Here is a 17,293-nt window from a genome sequence, read left to right on the forward strand (position 1 = left end):
GGGCTTACCTCCACGCACAGTCTCAGCTCTGGTACCGTACTCCTGGATAAGGGTTGGACTCTATTCTTCTCCGGAGTTGCCGAGGGCGTGAGGCGCCGGGCGGGTGTGGGGATACTCATAAATCCCCGGCTGAGCGCCGCGGTGTTGGAGTTTACCCCGGTAGACGAGAGGGTCGCCTCCCTGCGCCTAAGGGTTGTAGGGGGGAAAACTCTGACTGTTGTTTGTGCGTATGCACCAAACAGCAGCTCAGAGTACTCGGCCTTCTTGGAGACCCTGAATGGAGTCCTGTATGGGGCTCCAGTAGGGGACTCCGTAGTTCTGCTGGGTGACTTCAACGCCCACGTGGGCAACGATGGAGACACCTGGAGAGGCGTGGTGGGGAGGAACGGCCTCCCTGATCTAAACCCGAGCGGTCGTTTGTTATTGGACTTCTGTGCTAGTCATGGATTATCCATAACAAACACCATGTTCGAACATAAGGGTGCTCATAAGTGTACCTGGTACCAGAGTACCCTAGGCCGAAGATCAATGATCGATTTTGTGATTGTGTCATCTGATCTGAGGCCGCATGTTTTGGACACTCGGGTAAAGAGAGGGGCGGAACTGTCAACCGACCACCATCTGGTTGTGAGTTGGATCAGGGAATGGGGGAAATTTCCGGATAGACCTGGTAAGCCCAAACGAGTAGTGCGGGTGAACTGGGAACGTCTGGAGGAGGCCCCCGTCCTAGGTATCTTCAACTCACACCTCCGGCGGAGTTTTTCTGACATTCCTGTGGAGGTTGGGGGCATTGAGCCAGAGTGGGCGGTGTTCAAAGCCTCCATTGCTGAAGCTGCGGTGGCTAGCTGTGGCCTCAGGGTCTTAGGCTCCTCATATGATATGATATCCTGGAGGACTCCGGACTCGGTTGCAGGGTACCGACAGGCCCGAAGGGCTGCAGCTGCTGCCGTGTCGGAGGCTAAGCAGCGGGTGTGGGAGAAGTTCGGAGAGGCCATGGAGAAGGACTTTCGGTCGGCACCAAAGTGTTTCTGGAAGACTATCCGGCACCTCAGGAGGGGGAAACGGGGAACCATCCAAGCTGTGTATAGTAAGGATGGGACTCTGTTGACCTCAACTGAGGAGGTCGTCGGACGTTGGAAGGAACACTTTGAGGAACTCCTGAATCCGAATAACACGCCCTCTATGTTGGAGGCAGAGCTCGAGGTTGATGGTGTTTCGTCGTCAATTTCCCTGGTGGAGGTCACTGAGGTAGTCAAACATATCCGCAGTGGCAAAGCCCCAGGGATTGATGAGATCCAGCCAGAAATGCTAAAGGCTCTGGGTGTTGAGGGGCTGTCATGGTTGACACGCCTATTCAACATCGCGTGGGAGTCGGGTACAGTGCCAAAGGAGAGGCAAACCGGGGTGGTGGTTCCCCTGTTCAAAAAGGGGGACCAGAGAGTGTGTACCAATTATCGGGGTATCACACTTCTCAGCCTCCCTGGTAAAGTCTACTCCAAGGTGCTGGAAAGGAGGGTTCGGCCGATCGTCGAACCTCAGATTGAAGAGGAACAATGCGGTTTTCGCCCCGGACGTGGAACTACGGACCAGCTCTTCACTCTCGCAAGGATCCTGGAGGGGGCCTGGGAGTATGCCCATCCGGTCCACTTGTGTTTTGTGGATCTGGAGAAGGTGTATGACCGGGTCCCCCGGGAGAAACTGTGGGAGGTGCTGCGGGAGTATGGGGTAAGGGGGTCTCTCCTCAGGGCCATCCAATCTCTGTACTCCCAAAGCGAGAGCTGTGTTCGGGTCCTCGGCAGCCAGTCAGTTTCGTTCTCAGTGGGTGCTGGTCTCCGCCAGGGCTGCGCCTTGTCACCAATCCTGTTTGTGATATACATGGACAGGATATCGAGGCGTAGTCGTGGTGGGGAGGGGTTGCAGTTCGGTGGTCTGAGGATCTCGTCACTGCTTTTTGCGGATGATGTGGTCCTCATTGGGTCATCGGCTTGTGACCTTCAGCACTCACTGGATCGGCTGGCGGCCGAGTGTGAAGCGGCTGGGATGAGGATCAGCACCGCTAAATCTGAGGCCATGACTCTTAGCAGGAAACCGATGGATTGCTTACTCCGGGTAGGAAATGAGTCCTTAGCCTAAGTGAAGGAGTTCAAGTACCTCGGGGTCTAGTTCGCGAGTGAGGGTACTATGGAGCGTGAGATTGGCCGGAGAATCGGAGCAGCGGGGGCGGTATTGCGTTCGCTTTACCGCACCGTTGTAACGAAAAGAGAGCTGAGCCGCAAGGCAAAGATCTCGATCTACCGGTCGATCTTCGTTCCTATCCTCACCTATGGTCATGAGGGCTGGGTGATGACCGAAAGGACGAGATCGCGGGTACAAGCGGCCGAGATGAGTTTTCTCAGAAGGGTGGCTGGCGTCTCCCTTAGGGATAGGGTGAGAAGCTCAGTCATCCGTGAGGAACTCGGATTAGAGCCGCTGCACCGTCACTTAGAAAGGAGTCAGCTGAGGTGGTTCGGGCATCTGGTAAGGATGCCCACTGGGCGCCTCCCTTGGGAGGTTTTTTCAGGCACGTCCAGTGGGGAGGAGACCTCGGGGAAGACCCAGGACTAGGTGGAGAGATTATATCTCAACACTGGCCTGGGAACGCCTCGGGATCCAACCGTCAGAGCTGGTCAATGTGGCCCGGGAAAGGGAAGTCTGGGGCCCCCTGCTTGAGCTGCTCCCCCCGCGACCCGACCCCGGATAAGCGGATGACGATGAGATGAGATGAGATGAGAGATTCTGATTTTGATAGGAGTTATATTTATTCATGTCTTTGTACAAGAAACTGTTGGGGTCGAGTTCTACTGATAAGGAAGAAGAAACCTGATAATCTTTGTCTGGAATATATTGCATTCAGAAGTTTAGAGGACTAAAATCAATAAATATATCTGTATTAATTTTATTTATCTATAAATATTTATAACTATATGTTATTGAGTATGTGAAGCAATGCAGCCACTAATTTCTCTTCACTTACTTCTGCTTCTTCTTCTTCTTTTTTCCGGCTTACTGATCATCCTCGGGCTCTGCAGAGGTCGACTGTCTCCAGGTAATTAAAAAGGTATTTAGGCATATTTCACTGCCAGTCTGCCATGATTGTTCACCAGCAACAACAATGCACTCAAATGTCTCTAATGCCCAAAGAGGTCTAACTTCTTTTACTATTTTGTAAGTTTGTTCAAATGTGTAAACTGTGAGCAGGTTTATGCTCAAGCATACAGTGTATCAACTACAGAGGAAGACAGCAATCTGCAGAGAGCGACATGCTTTCAAAAGTCCTTTGAAAAAGCACTGGTTTCTATGAGGTATTATTGTTAAAATCCCATCACGCACCCAGAACCGGTCGGCAGTGTGTCACAGGGCCGACATACAGAAACAAACAACACTCTTCACACTTAAATCTTTACAAACAATTTAAATGGGAGGATTTTTCAATTTTCATGTTTACCTGAAAATACTCACTCAAGCACACTAATGCAGATCAATTATTTATTAATCAAATTGGTTTCCTCAAACATCTTAACGTTGACATCTACCGACAGTGAAGATGATGCAGATGGGTCCAAAGGGCTCACTCACTCTCCAAAACAACATCCTGCGAAAAAAGACTATTATCTGAAATCAATACATTTTCTCTGAAGACTAAATGGGCAGTTTTCCTGTCAGTGATAATAAAAACTCGCTGTTGGTTCAACTACATTTTGAATTAAAAGTCTTTAAATTAATATAGTTTAAAACAGTTTGATGAGTTGGACATCATTTGATATCACACATCACATCACCAATAAAGGTGTGCATATTTGAAATGAGATGGATGCTTCTTTCCTCCTCATTATCCCAAAATATTGCAACGAACGTTACATAGTGTGAATGCTATGAAGTGCAACATTTAAACTGGCATATAAATATGGATATTTAGGGCCCGAGCACTGACAGTGGGAGGCCTATTGAAATTGTAATGATTATTATTATTATTATTATTATTATTATTATTATTATTATTATTCAGGCAAATGAATTGGCTTTTTGAGGGCTTTAACACGCTCAAATTCTTACCAAAATTTGCAAAAAGTTAGAAAGTGGTGAAAAATTAAGTTACTGGAGGAATTTTCAATGGGCGTCGCAAAATGGCTCAATGGTGCCCCCCCCCCCAGACCCCCGGAACTTGTTCACGTTGCCCGATCTTCATAAAAATCAATAAACAGGTCATGAGAGGGACTTAGAATAAATACATAATGCTATTCAGGGCTGACAGACCACCCGCACAGGATAAGACCAAAACAATTGGCAGGCTGGCTGCAGTGAACCTTTTGCCACAACAACTGTCCTCTACGTCTTACAGGACCACTGTTTCCCCAATCTAGCCCTAGTATCTGGAAAGGTCAGTGACACCCCTGCTAGCGTCTTGCACTGGGAACAATCTCTACAATTTCTTAACGTTGGCAAAGTCTTTGGATTGACCCGATTTTACCCTGAGGGTCAGCCTCTGTGTCTGGAAAGGCAGTTAGTTGTGTCTTGCCCTCCCACTGAAGCTAGCCACCGGCAGATTAAAGTAGACTGGATGTCAACATTATGCGTCATGGAGGTTACACGTGGCTGTGTGCATTCCACTCCCAGGTCAACACCATGTCAACATCGGAGTTAGCGATGAGAAAATGAGTGGACTGTCCACCAGAGGGTGAGAGAGAGAAATACGGAAGACAAGATCCAAATACAAACATAACCACCACATTGACATCGAGTTTACTGAGTGGACATCTGTCTTTGAGTAAGCACAGTTAAAGCTATGTTATTAAACCTGTTGAGCTGTTTCATAGTATTTATTCAATATTTGAAAGATTTCTTTATTTAAACCATCATTGTTTCCTGATCATTGTGAACCAGTGACCTTCTGCTATTGCAAGACTTAAATTACCTAGATCAGACTATAATACAGAATAAAAATATGAAAATAATGTATGTGATTGTTTATGCTAAGTACATATTTGCTTCAATTTTTAATGCATATAATTTACAATTTTACATATACATTAAACATTAAACATTTAGTATTTATTGATCATTTTCAAAAGAAAAAAAGTGGAGAAAGTCATAAATGGTAAACAAGTCTTACCATAACGTCTGACGTTTTATAAATAAATGATCATCCTAACCACTTCTTTGTCTTTTATCTTACTGTACCACCTACACTACGAGCTTCTCACATGACAAATAATGGTGCAAAACTGTTTATTCATGTTTTGTATGTAAAGATTGACAACATGACAGGACCCAAAAGACTCATCTCTATCGCCCCTTGTGGAGGCCTGCAGCATATGTCATAAAAACCAACTCCTCCATGTGGATTGGGCATGGACCAAAATAAAAAAAGTACACATTTAATACACTTTTCTCAGAGATGTTTTTTGTCACTTAAAGTAGTTCTATAGATACTGCAGCTCCACACCAGGATCACAACTGCAGACTCCAACTGACTTCAGAAGTTCAAGATGGCCACACTCATTTCTGGGTTATTTTTTTTGGCTTCATTTTCTATAACAGGAGGAAATGCAGACTCCTCATCTTCACACGCAGAACCACTAATTACAGCAAGTTATTGTGCATGCCTTATTTCAAGTAATACAAGTCTGACTTACTTTTAAGACAAATCCTTTCAGCAACTTGCAGAAGAAAAACTTGATCTTTTCGAAAAATACGATTTGTTGACCTGAGGATGGCTCCAGATGAAAATCAATGTTGTTTCTGTCATCAAATGGTTTGTTCTCTGTATGGGAAATTGAATGACTACCTTGCCTCTGCTCTTACTATGCTCACTTTAACTTTTCAAACTGTACTCCCATGTCTGTTTGCCAGTTTTTGAATTTCTTACAAACCGTGTTCAAGATTTGAATTAAAACTAACTAGTCAGGGAGAAACTGTTATTTTGAGCACTCTGGCTGCTCACAAGTCACATCTGCATTTAATCACACTATCCGGCCAGTTAGCAAAGCATAGCCCCAGTTTGATTCTTTAATTAGTATAGGATAATAAATATATTTGCTAGTGCTAGTAACACAGCTTTTATGATGCCACTGTTGGCCAGTCTCTTGGTCCAAAATCAATCATTATAGTCCTCCAAACTGCATGTTCGGCATTTTGTAGTGCTGAACCTTTTGTGAATTTGTTGTACCCTATATAGTGGACACTTTGTTTCCCAAAATGCATTGTGAAAAGCAATGTACAACCAATGGTCAATAACCAAGCAACCGCCATGGATTACACTCGCGGTGGAGAGACGATAGGAGAGAAGGAAGCAGGAACAGCCCGACCTGTGGTCCAAATGAAAATATGAGCAGAGCAGCTCATCACAGCACAAACTGCAGCAAACAAGTTCATTTCTACATTAATTGTGGCATTTCCTACTGGCAGAGGTTGTTATACGTGATAATCCTTTATAAATGGTTGAATTCTATCAATAAAAGAAACTGACGAATCATGAGTTTATTTTATTTCAGAAAGGTCATTTTACAAAATCTGGAATTATCAGTCTTCTTCTCTCTTGTTCACTGTTTTCAGAACAGCTAATTCAATTGAAAGGAAAACATCTGAATTGCAATTTAATGATGGGTTTACAATCAGGTCACTAAGGCCATTATTCTCTCTTTTCTAAAAAGGTACTTATCTTTACACTCTGGTAGAAAAAAAACAGGACTGCCAGATAAATAAAAACTATGGGATCATAAAACAACGTGAATAAGTATCCGACAAATTAAAACTTGTTCATGGTTCTACATGAAGCATCAGGGAATCACAAAAGGGTTTAAAATTTAGCCTGATGGGAACGTGGACATTGAAAAGTAACCGAGATATCTCCCCATAAACTAAAATGTAAAGCTCATGGTTGACCTAGGGAAAAAGCCAGTGGACCACCAAATTCAGGATGGTTCATCTACTGGGCATAACAGGCCCAAACTTCCACAGCAAGTTGTTGACATATTTCAGTCTGGATCAAAGTGGTTGAAAAATAAATTGTGCTGCTGGTATGAATACAAACTTAGATTGTGAACCTCCACTTGTTAAACTGCTGCCCTGCTGTTTGCAAGTGTGCACACTACTTTCTCCCTCCCCACACCACCTCCATCTTCTGCACGTGGGCCTTGGATGACTTAGCGAAGGTGCTTTTCACCACGTTGAGAGCAGCTTCCTTTCCACTGAGATAAACCTTATTGCGACAGGAAGGAAGCCACAACTGCTCGTCCTCCTTGCAGTCCTCCTTTACAGCTGCTGCTTCTTTATTTTTGACGAAGGTATGCGAGTAAGCAAAGATGTATCCTGTCATAAAGGCATCGAAGCCCGCTCGATGAGTTCCAGACTCGGCTTTCTTCTTTTGAACGTCCGTCCCAGTTGAGTGGTCAATGACCTTCTCTTGTCCTCTATCTGCTGTTGATCTTTCTACACTGTCGTCTGTGTTGGTTTTCATCTTGGTCTCATCAGTTGGGGCTATTTTTACAGAGTTTCTGGAGTCTGCGTTCTCTTCACAAACTCCATTCCCCTTGCTTTCTGTGTTCATCTTCTCTCCTTCACCCTGTTCGGTGTTTCCATTACTGTCCACTGGTGGCACATTTTCTGGGCACAGATCAGGAGTTGCCTTTTGTTGGTCATCGGTTTCTTCCTGATCCACCTCCATGTGGGATTTTTTGTTTTCAGGGGCACCATCAAATATAGAGGATCCCTCTGCTGCATCTTCTCTATCTCTCTTCTTCTGCCTCTTCCTCTTTTTTCTCTTAGTATCCACGTGTTTCTCATCCTGGAGGATGATCAGGTCAGTGTCATGGGATAATGGACACTGGGTACCATTTGGACACCAGCCAAATGCCTGTCAGACGAATACAAACAAACACAAAGAGTACTTATTACAAACATTTCAATACAATTAAAGTGCAGGCAACATAGATTACAATGGAAACACACTAGTCAGAAAAATAATCAAAGTCTTGAGATTAGACTGAAAAATGAATGTCTTAGGACAACTTTGGCAAAGCACATGGTGCGGACAGGGTCAAAATTTAACCAATTGAGAAGAGATGGTGGTTTTAATGTTGGGTTTAGGGAATGGCTCCAAGAGGCTTTCGCCCCTACTAGACCTATCTCCAACATGCCATACATCTGGGCAAAGGCAAACAGGTAATTGATTTTAAGAACCATCAAAAGGCAAACTCAACCCATTTTGACACGCCATGTGTGACTACAATAAAATATGTAATGTTTTCCAAGACTGGACGTGTGTGCAATGTTTAAGGAGTTTTCAGGCGCTGAAAGACATAAATTTAAGGACGGAATACAAAATCGACATGGCTTGTTTGTTCTGACAGAAACAGAAAAGAAAAAAGGGCTTGTATCTCTTCTTATGCAACTTATTTTCAGTATATTCAATTGTTTAATGTCACATCAGATTGAAAGTTTCTTCAGGGTATGTACCAACTAATTCTACAAACGTCTGTTGATCTGTATGAGGAACGTTTATCTCGTAAACCTATCATCTTATGTGCTTCAAACTTGGCAGGTGTATTTCTAAGGTTCAAGGAAAGTGCAGTAAATATTCATAATACTAATATTATTCTATATTAATAAATTGGAATAAACAGGCATCAAGCACTCTGTAGCAGGCAGTGGAAGGCTGGGCATGGTGTATTCAGTCTGTGGACGGAGTTGAACATGTTTTCTTCTATGTCTTAGGAGAAACAACAGCAGTGGTAGGCAACGGGGTCAAACAGCCAGAGAATTACATTCATAGAATAACTTCCTCTGAAGCAATTGTCTTCAAGGTAAAAGCACATCGCTCCTATTGTTGCTGCAATGCTTTATATCAAGCTGAATTACAGAGTTTATATATCGAAAAGTTGTGAACTTGGCTCTGCAGATTGTGTCGATTGCATAATGGACCAAAAGAAACAGCCAAAAGGCAACATATGAAAATATAAGTTCAGTTCAGTAAATCATTCAAACGTATATATATCAGCCACACATGTGAATAGTAATAAAGCAAACTCAGCTTCATTTTATGAAAAACAAACTATAAATAAAAACTCTTATACCAGACTTCACGCTTTCTAATTATTAAACCAAAACACAAATATGGAAGCAGATGTACACTAAGAGGCATTTTGGCACAGTTACAAAAAAAAAATTGTAAAATTTTTCACACCATTTTCTGGTAAATTTTACTCACAGTTATGCTATTGATGTTGGAGATAGTGGCAAAAATAAATACTTTGGTGCTTTTTTTAGCTGAAAGTTTTCTCACCGCTTTCTTTTGTCTTTTTTGTGCCTGGAAGCACAATTACAAATAATCCAGTTCTTTTCTTATTTGGAATAGTGTTGTATTCTGTACCTGGACTTCAAGTTCTCAGATCTTTTTCTGTTATTGTGCAAGTCTGTATAAAATGCAACGACTGTGCCATCAATTAAAAAATAAATGTTTTGAAGCAGAATTTACAAAAATCAGAATTGTGGAGATATCGTGTGTCGTTTCAAAGAATCAAATCTCATACATTTTGTATTGGTATTATCATACAAATTGTTTCTAAATACTATCAGAAAACTATAACTCACATTAGTCTTGAGTTGATGTAACATACAATTTACAAAAAGAAGGAAAGGAAAACTAAAAATGAAAAAGATATCATCTGCTAAGGAGGTAATGTTTTCTGTCTGTTTATTGGTTGTTTTTTTCTTCAGATCACAAACAGATCAGGATCAGGGGCGGATACATCGTTGTTGTTTGTTTCAACAGTTTGAGATTTGTTGATTTCTATGAGAATAATTCATAGATCAATATTTATGAGTGTGTGGTATTTGGTGCACATTCAAATAAACCTGATCTAGTTAATTTAAAGGTGGTTTTATAGGGAGACTGTTGGTGAAGTATGAGCTCTACTGAGTGCCATTAATTTTTTTTTGTTATTTTCTGTGAACAGTATATTCAAACCAATTGAAAAAATACAAGAAAATACATTTACTGTAGCATTTCCTATACTAAAAGGTTATCAGTCATAAATTCCTGGTTACAACAGCGCTCTCTGGTGGAGTTTACACTTAACTCACAGTTTATTCTTGTGAAAGGTGAGAGGCAGGACACAAGTCTGCTTTGTCATGATGGAGAGCAGGGACGTGCACAGACATTCTGGGAGGCAGGGGCTCAACTTAGAGAAAGGGCACTTCTCATAATTATTTATAAAAAATAAGTACCCTCAAACTCACACAATTGTTAAATACTCAACAGTTCACATAGAGACAATGGTCTTCTTTAGTATTCACTAGGTTTCTATTTACAGCAGCAACAACAAAATTGCAGCCCTTACAAAAAAGGCATTCAACTCTGTAATAAATAGTATTTCAGGTAATAAATAAAATAAAATGTTAGGCATTGTTTAGTTACTTTTTTTCCGCAAGATAACCTTCAGCTTCTATAGCCAAGCAACTGGATCGTGAATTGCCTGAATACATTAGTTATCCAATACATTAATAATTATTATTATTATTACACTAGCCAGACACACAATAACTGATAATGCCAAGAAATTAGTTTCAGTGTACCTACATGTCCCTGCTTTAACATTTGAAGTAGGGCTGTCTTTATCATGTATGGATAAAGATCTGTCAGCAAACAACAAACCAGTAGCGACTAGATGAGTAGCCTTGTAACAAAAGTTGTAGTTACTGTCTAAGGCAGGAGACTACACGCAAAGATTTGGTTGATTCGTGTCCTGGTAAATTTTGAGATTTTGGTCTATTTTACTTCGGTATGTTCTTTCACTCTAATGGAAAAAAAAAAAAAAAATACACATTTAGATGGTGTTTCTGTCTGTATCAGTAGAGTATTTCATGGGAAAATACTGTATTGATGTCAATCATTACCTGAGGAACTTCTATGGAGAAATGTTTTAGTAAAATTTTTTATCATATTCATCTGCAGTGCATATAACCCTAACCCAGAGGAGGCAGTTTGTCTCATCCCGTTTTGTGTGTGTTCTTGTTTTCAGTTCATCATGGTGCCAAAAGCGATGCACACCAGACACCTGGAGGTGAGGCTGGCTCCTGTTGGATTATTGTGTGTATCACACACATTCATTTAAACACACACACCTCTGAACCTCTGTTTGTATTTTCTAAACACATTTTCTACGTCTTCTAATGTGTCTAATTGTGTTTATGTAGCAAAGGAAAGAGGATTTACGGAGCTCCAGGAGAAAGTGTTCCTTCTCCAGTGAACGTCCACAACTCAGTAAGTCTGGCTGTCTAGTTCACAGTCAACTCATGTGTCATATATTTATATTTATTTGTGTACAAGATGCTCTGACAGTTGTACACATTGGTAATTCGTGCTCTCCGTCTGTTTTTTATGTTTTCCCAAAGAAAGAGGAAACATGAGAGCCAGCAGGATGATGAGAGGCCTTACATCCCAAAGCCACCCAACGCCTTCATGCTTTTCAGGAAGGAGCAGAGGCTTTACGTTCTGGCCAGCCACAGATCCACTGACTCTGCTACTGTCAGAACCATCATTGGAAAGATGGAATGTGTCTTTGCTCTGTAGGTTTGAGACTCAGTGTCACACAAACTTCATCAGACAGTGTCTGAGACCACACTTCTAAAACCTTCCTCTAACTTTAATCTTGACACGACAGTAAGTTTTATTCCTTTGCATGATTTGTTACTTATTTTCACTTTACAAGAGAACAGATCTAAATTCACTGTGGAGGTTGCAATACAGGACCTGTACCTGACACATGCAGATCCATGTGGATTATGCCTGTTTGTGCACTAGTCAGCCTGTTGTTACATGTAGTTCCCAAAAGTGGAAAAGGGTCAGGAAGAGCGGCCCCACAGATGACTGAAGGGTACGTTAATAATTATGTGGTTTCATGTGGTTCAATTAATCATTTAATAATAGTACATTTAGAAACATAGAATAAAAAACATAATAAACAAATAATGAGGTTCCAAAGCTGCTTTTATCCCAAACTTATTGGAAGAGGTCAGAGCTTGTCAGAAACGAAATACAATTTTTTTTTTTAATTCAATTTTATCTTAGTGTATAAAGTAATACCCACTACAAGTTTGAGAAGCAACTTTAAAGTTTTTTCATAAAGTCTCAGTGACCTGATCAATTTCTTTCACTTCTCTCCAGGACGCATCTTCCTCACTGCATGATGAGTCCAGAGGACACTTCTAACCCTCCCCTCACTGTACATATTCCCCTGATGACTCTTCCTTTTTTTTACCTTTTAATGTTCATATTTTATATCTCTGTACATCTCAATAAAAAATGAAATGAATCCTTTTGTATCATCTTGTTATGAGTCCAGTTCTAAAGCTACTATAACAAGTTAAATTGAAGTTGATCTGATGTAAGCCCTGGTACAAGTACCATAAAGAAAAAATGTGGAATATGGCCAAAATGGCCCCTAAATGCAAAATAGCAGGCTTCCTGTAGCGTTTTTCAAATAGCTCCTAAGACTTGTTTGTTTGTCTGGTCATCGATTTTTGTGAAGATCGGTCAATGTGAACACATTCCGGTGGTCTCGGGGGCATCGTTGAGCCATTTTGTGACGCCCATTGAAAATTCCTCCAGAATACGTACATTTTCACCACTTTCTAACTTTCTGCTAATTTTGGTAAGAATTTGAGCATGTTAATGCCCTCAAAATGCCAATTGATTTGCCTGAATAATCAAATTAATAATCCTTACAATTTCATAGGGCCTCACGTCTGTCAGTGCCTGTCAGTGATCGGGCACTAAATATATATACACCTGATCTTCATTCCAGATAAACCAGGTGGGACGAAGACAAGTTTTCTAACTACACTCTGCACCATTAGCAAACAGGCAGGTTTAGAACATGTCATGCACTAGTAGAAGTAAAAAAAAGGTTCAAACTCACAGAGAAGCGCTGGCAAATGTCAGTCTGTCCCTCATGAGAGTCTACAACTGGACACACTCTGTAGTCCACATAGCTGGACATTTGACCGGCATAATGACAGAACTCTACATGAACATGATGTCCACTCCCTCCAGACGTCAAACTTCGACTGTTATCCAGCTTACTGAAGGGGGGAGGAAAGAACGTTGAGAATATTGTAACGGATGAAAACATATAGGTAAAACAGCAGTGATACAGGCATGATAGGTGTCCAGACATAATGGAGACATTCTGCATCACTCATCATTTTCAATTCGTGCACTTTGACTGACATAGCAACAAATATACACAAACATTTATTTGCATACACACAAACAATAATGAAAGATAAAAAAATATATAATATTTAAATGTTAATGTTAATGTTAAAATACAGATAATAAAATATATATTTTCACTAAATCTCAATCTGTTTTCAAACATCAAATAGTGTTAACAACTGTTTGTATCTCTGGATCATTTCAAATTGTTGATACTGTGTATATAAGTGTCTATACTCACCACTTCTTATAGGCATACTCCAGGTAGGAGGCACTGAACCGGAGCTCAAATTCGGTGATGTATTTGGTGTCATAGATACCAGCAGGAAACATCTCAGACAGATCCGCAGTGAAGGTGGTCAGACGCTCAGGCAGGTGAGCATAAAAACTCTAGTAAAGAGAATACATATATTAAACTATAAAGATACTACTGCAATTGAGCCTTTATCAGAATTTTTCTTCTCTTTTGGATAGTGGTTGACTGAAGAGTTTAACCAGCGTTGCTAGGAGATGTTCTACCTATGAATGTTTATACAGGGCAGTCTCCCCCTAATACAACAAGCCACAAAGATTTGTATATGCACTGTTAGAAATTTCCTCAAATTACAAATGGCACTAGCTCTATAGAGTTACAGGCCTGTGTTTCTATTGGATCTGAAGTAACAACACTAAATATTTCTGGTCCTGACCTAAACAGTCCGTTTATAGTCAGAGCAAAGGAATAGATTAAACTCAACAGTTCTATTTCCTGTTATTAACACTGTGACAGAAATGAGTGTACAAGTCAAATGAAACACAAAGGCTGTACAGTGTTATTTCTGACTAACTTAATTTAGACAATTTTAATGGTTTAGTGATAATGTAAATTTTTCCTAATTTGAAATAAAGATTTGCTTGTGCATGTTAAAGAAAGAGAAAACTAGAATTACTGCACTGCGGTTGTGTGACTCGGCCAATTAGTGCAGTTCCTGTGTACATATTACTTTTTTTCCATAATGAAATAAGGTCACTGCGACCTTTGACCTTCGACCACTGAAACCTAATCACTTTATCCTTCGACCACTGAAACATAATCACTTAATCTTTTAGCCCTAGTGAGAACTGATCAAAAGTTGAAGAAATTCCCTTACGCAGTGAAGGAAAGAGTAATGCTGGTACCTGGTAAAGGAAGGCCATGTCAATGAGGCCATTGTGGAACACCAGGGGTTTCCTGGCACGCAGCAGTTCAGTGAATAACGCCCTGATGTGGACCCCATGGTGATCAGATGCTCCCTGAAAGTGAAGGAAGAAAGAGAAAGGTGAGAAAATCAAACCTTGAGGAAGGTCAATGAGCCGATCCAGTGTCCTGTGTTATGTTGGCACCAGTGCAATAGGGTGGAAATTGGCCAAATGAAACAACTCAGACACACAGTTCAACACAAAAGAGTATTAATCATGTAGACATTCTCACCTTATTATTGCCTTTGCAGTAAGGGATTCCATGAGCATACTGCTTGTTAAAGTCAAATCCATGCTGCACCAGGAACTTGACCGACTGGGGTTCGATGATGTACTCCTCTGAACACAGCAGGGTGAGGTTATACACCTGGACCAGGTATGTGTCTGCAGCCTGAAGAAGGGCAACGTCACAGACATAATATGAGTATTAAAGCAGGGATTATGCAGATTTCAATTTGTTATGTTCAAGATTTTTTAAAACCCTTTTAAGAGGATAATGAATAATATGTGAGACCAATGTCAAGTAGGACAGATTTGAAGAAATATCTGAGTAGACAAGTCGAGAATAAGCACATTATCTTGGAAACTACAGATTGAGATAAATTCTGCCCAGTCACCAGTTCCAAGCTGGTCTTGTCTATAGTTTAATTAAAGTTTGCTAATATCTGTATAGTTGAGAAAGAACTACACACAGAGACATTACTAACTATTCACGCCACCAAAACGTTTATCTATAAATGAAACAATTTTAACAGAAATAGCACAACACGAACATTAACGTCATTAAGACCCAACTATTGCATGATAAGTTAACATATTACGACTTTTTAAGGACTACATTTCTGATAATTGAATTTTAGATTTTTAAAGATGCAGTATATCCCACATTCATCTAATTATGTGAGAGAACAATCTCTTTGGCTATCTTCTAGCTGTATGTCATTGGAATGATATCATAATCAGTCATATACAGCACAAGTTATAAAGTATTTAGACACCAGTGTCTACAAGGTGTGGTCACTTTATTTAGACATAGTCTTGTTGTACCTTGAGGTCCAGCTTCTTGTAGCAGGCAATTCCCAGGGAGAGGATGGAGCGAGAGCGTGCTGCATGGCATATGGCTTTATATCGGTCCTCGATGGATCTGAAACATCACAGCGAGTTAGGCTGAACTCAGGGGCGACGAAGCCAGATCTTCTGCACAGATGTCTGATGAAGATGGCTCGGTGTTCACAGTGGTGAATAAAATAATTTAATCGATGAGTCTCAGTTGTCCTTGCTTGGATATATAAGAGTACGAGTAAGAAGTCCAACAATTGGTGAAGTTTTTAGTATTACAGCAACAAGAGTCCAAAAGACATCGGCAAGTAATAAGTAACATGCAAGATTTAAGTGCAAGGAATATACAAAAATATATAGAAACCTAAAAACATATGAATGTTATTAAACTAGTATATACAGTGTAAAGACAGGGACAAATAAATGCAGTGGGTGGACATTCACAGTGAATGGATTGCACATGAACCGTTTATATTGCACAGACAGATGACTATAGCAAAGTGAATATTGCACAGTTGAGATATGAATTTATTCCAACATTCATTCACTTATTATCAGTATGGAGGCATTTAATTATGTTTAATACATTTGAAGAAGTGGTCACGAGTTACTTCAATTATATTGGATTCGTCTGCAACGCTGTATACCCCTGAAACTCCAATAGTGTTTTGAGGACTCAAATACTTCATCCACCCCTCCATTGGTTTAGTGGTGAGTAGATATTGAGTGAATTTTCATTTTAGGGTGAACTATTTAAAGTATAATTGAAGCATTTCAGTGTTACTGCAAATTGGAGAGAACAAATCGCAGTCACGAAAAGACATGACAACATTTCCGTTATCCTCAGGAGCTACAGACTCTCTAGGTTCACCTCATCACATCACCAGAGACAAGACGGCTGCTCCAAACACAAAACATAAACCATCTGATCTGAAGTATTCCTGCAGAGGCCTTCAGACCTCTCGCCATCATTCAGGTCAGGCACAGAGAAGTGACAGACACATACACTCAGCGTTCATGGCTTCGGCATGCCATCTTAAGACTACCACGTTCGTTAGGAAGGAGAGCAGAGGAGGACAGAATCTCTCTTTTACTTACTCTGCAAGCAAGGACTTTCTATTCCCAAGACCACTCAGCTCCTGGAAAACAACAGAGACAACACTTATTTCTTTGTTTACATGCAACTTCGATTCACAGCCAGTTTGTGTCGAGATGTCGAAGGAGGGGGGGGGGACCAGTGCTGCTGATACCTGTCTCTCCCAATTTCACTCACCGTGTCTAGTGCAACGAAGGAAGACGTTTTAATGGCCAGTACCATCGCAGGCCAGAGCTCTGAGAAGGTTTCATTCTGGACATCGATGACTGGAACAACCATAGGAGACTCCATGGTCGCCCCAACGCAGCAGTTCTCTTTCGCGGCTGAAACGTGTCCTGCAGCTACCGGTGCTAACTTCAGAATTAGCAGGCTTAGTTAACCCGCAGAGGTTTTCATTATCAGCTGCTCTGTGCACAGGCTCACTTTGCTGCTCGTCCGTGTTATAGTATCTTCACAACTGTTGTAATTGTTTAAACACTGGTTCATATATCTACTCGGGTCGGCGGCTCACAGCAGCTTCAACCATAAACATGTCAGCGTGCTACTTGGGGTCCTTTGAAAAACAACCTATAGCAGTTGGGCTACTGCCCGCGCGTAAAAAATAATAGTTTGTGGCTATATGCATGTAAAAAAAATATTCACATTTGATGAAAACAATAGTGAAT

At 41.0% G+C, this 17,293-nt stretch overlaps 1 protein-coding gene across 1 annotated transcript; it reads right to left on the reverse strand.

Moving 5' to 3' along the window:
- Positions 1–6,506: 6,506 nt before the first annotated feature.
- Positions 6,507–17,188, reverse strand: toe1 (target of EGR1, exonuclease). The gene is made up of 8 exons (XM_053437485.1): positions 16,806–17,188; positions 16,631–16,671; positions 15,521–15,617; positions 14,706–14,864; positions 14,414–14,527; positions 13,497–13,645; positions 12,957–13,119; positions 6,507–7,891 (listed from the first exon to the last, which is right to left on the reverse strand). The coding sequence occupies exons 1-8, from the start codon at positions 16,917–16,919 to the stop codon at positions 7,127–7,129; spliced, it is 1,602 nt and encodes a 533-aa protein (XP_053293460.1). The 5' UTR covers positions 16,920–17,188; the 3' UTR covers positions 6,507–7,126.
- Between the last annotated feature and the right edge of the window lie 105 nt (positions 17,189–17,293).

This window comes from Pleuronectes platessa, chromosome 13, assembly GCF_947347685.1.
Source record: "Pleuronectes platessa chromosome 13, fPlePla1.1, whole genome shotgun sequence".
Lineage (NCBI taxonomy): Eukaryota > Metazoa > Chordata > Actinopteri > Pleuronectiformes > Pleuronectidae > Pleuronectes > Pleuronectes platessa.

Bases quoted from the DNA above. Each gene is read 5' to 3' on its own strand.
- toe1 (XM_053437485.1), bottom strand. From the start codon at position 16,919: ATGGAGTCTCCTATGGTTGTTCCAGTCATCGATGTCCAGAATGAAACC. The intron at 15,618-16,630 runs GTAAGTAAAAGA...GTGATGTTTCAG, and splicing joins AGAAAGTCCTTGCTTGCAGA to ATCCATCGAGGACCGATATA. The intron at 14,528-14,705 runs GTGAGAATGTCT...CTTCACTTTCAG, and splicing joins ACTGCAAAGGCAATAATAAG to GGAGCATCTGATCACCATGG.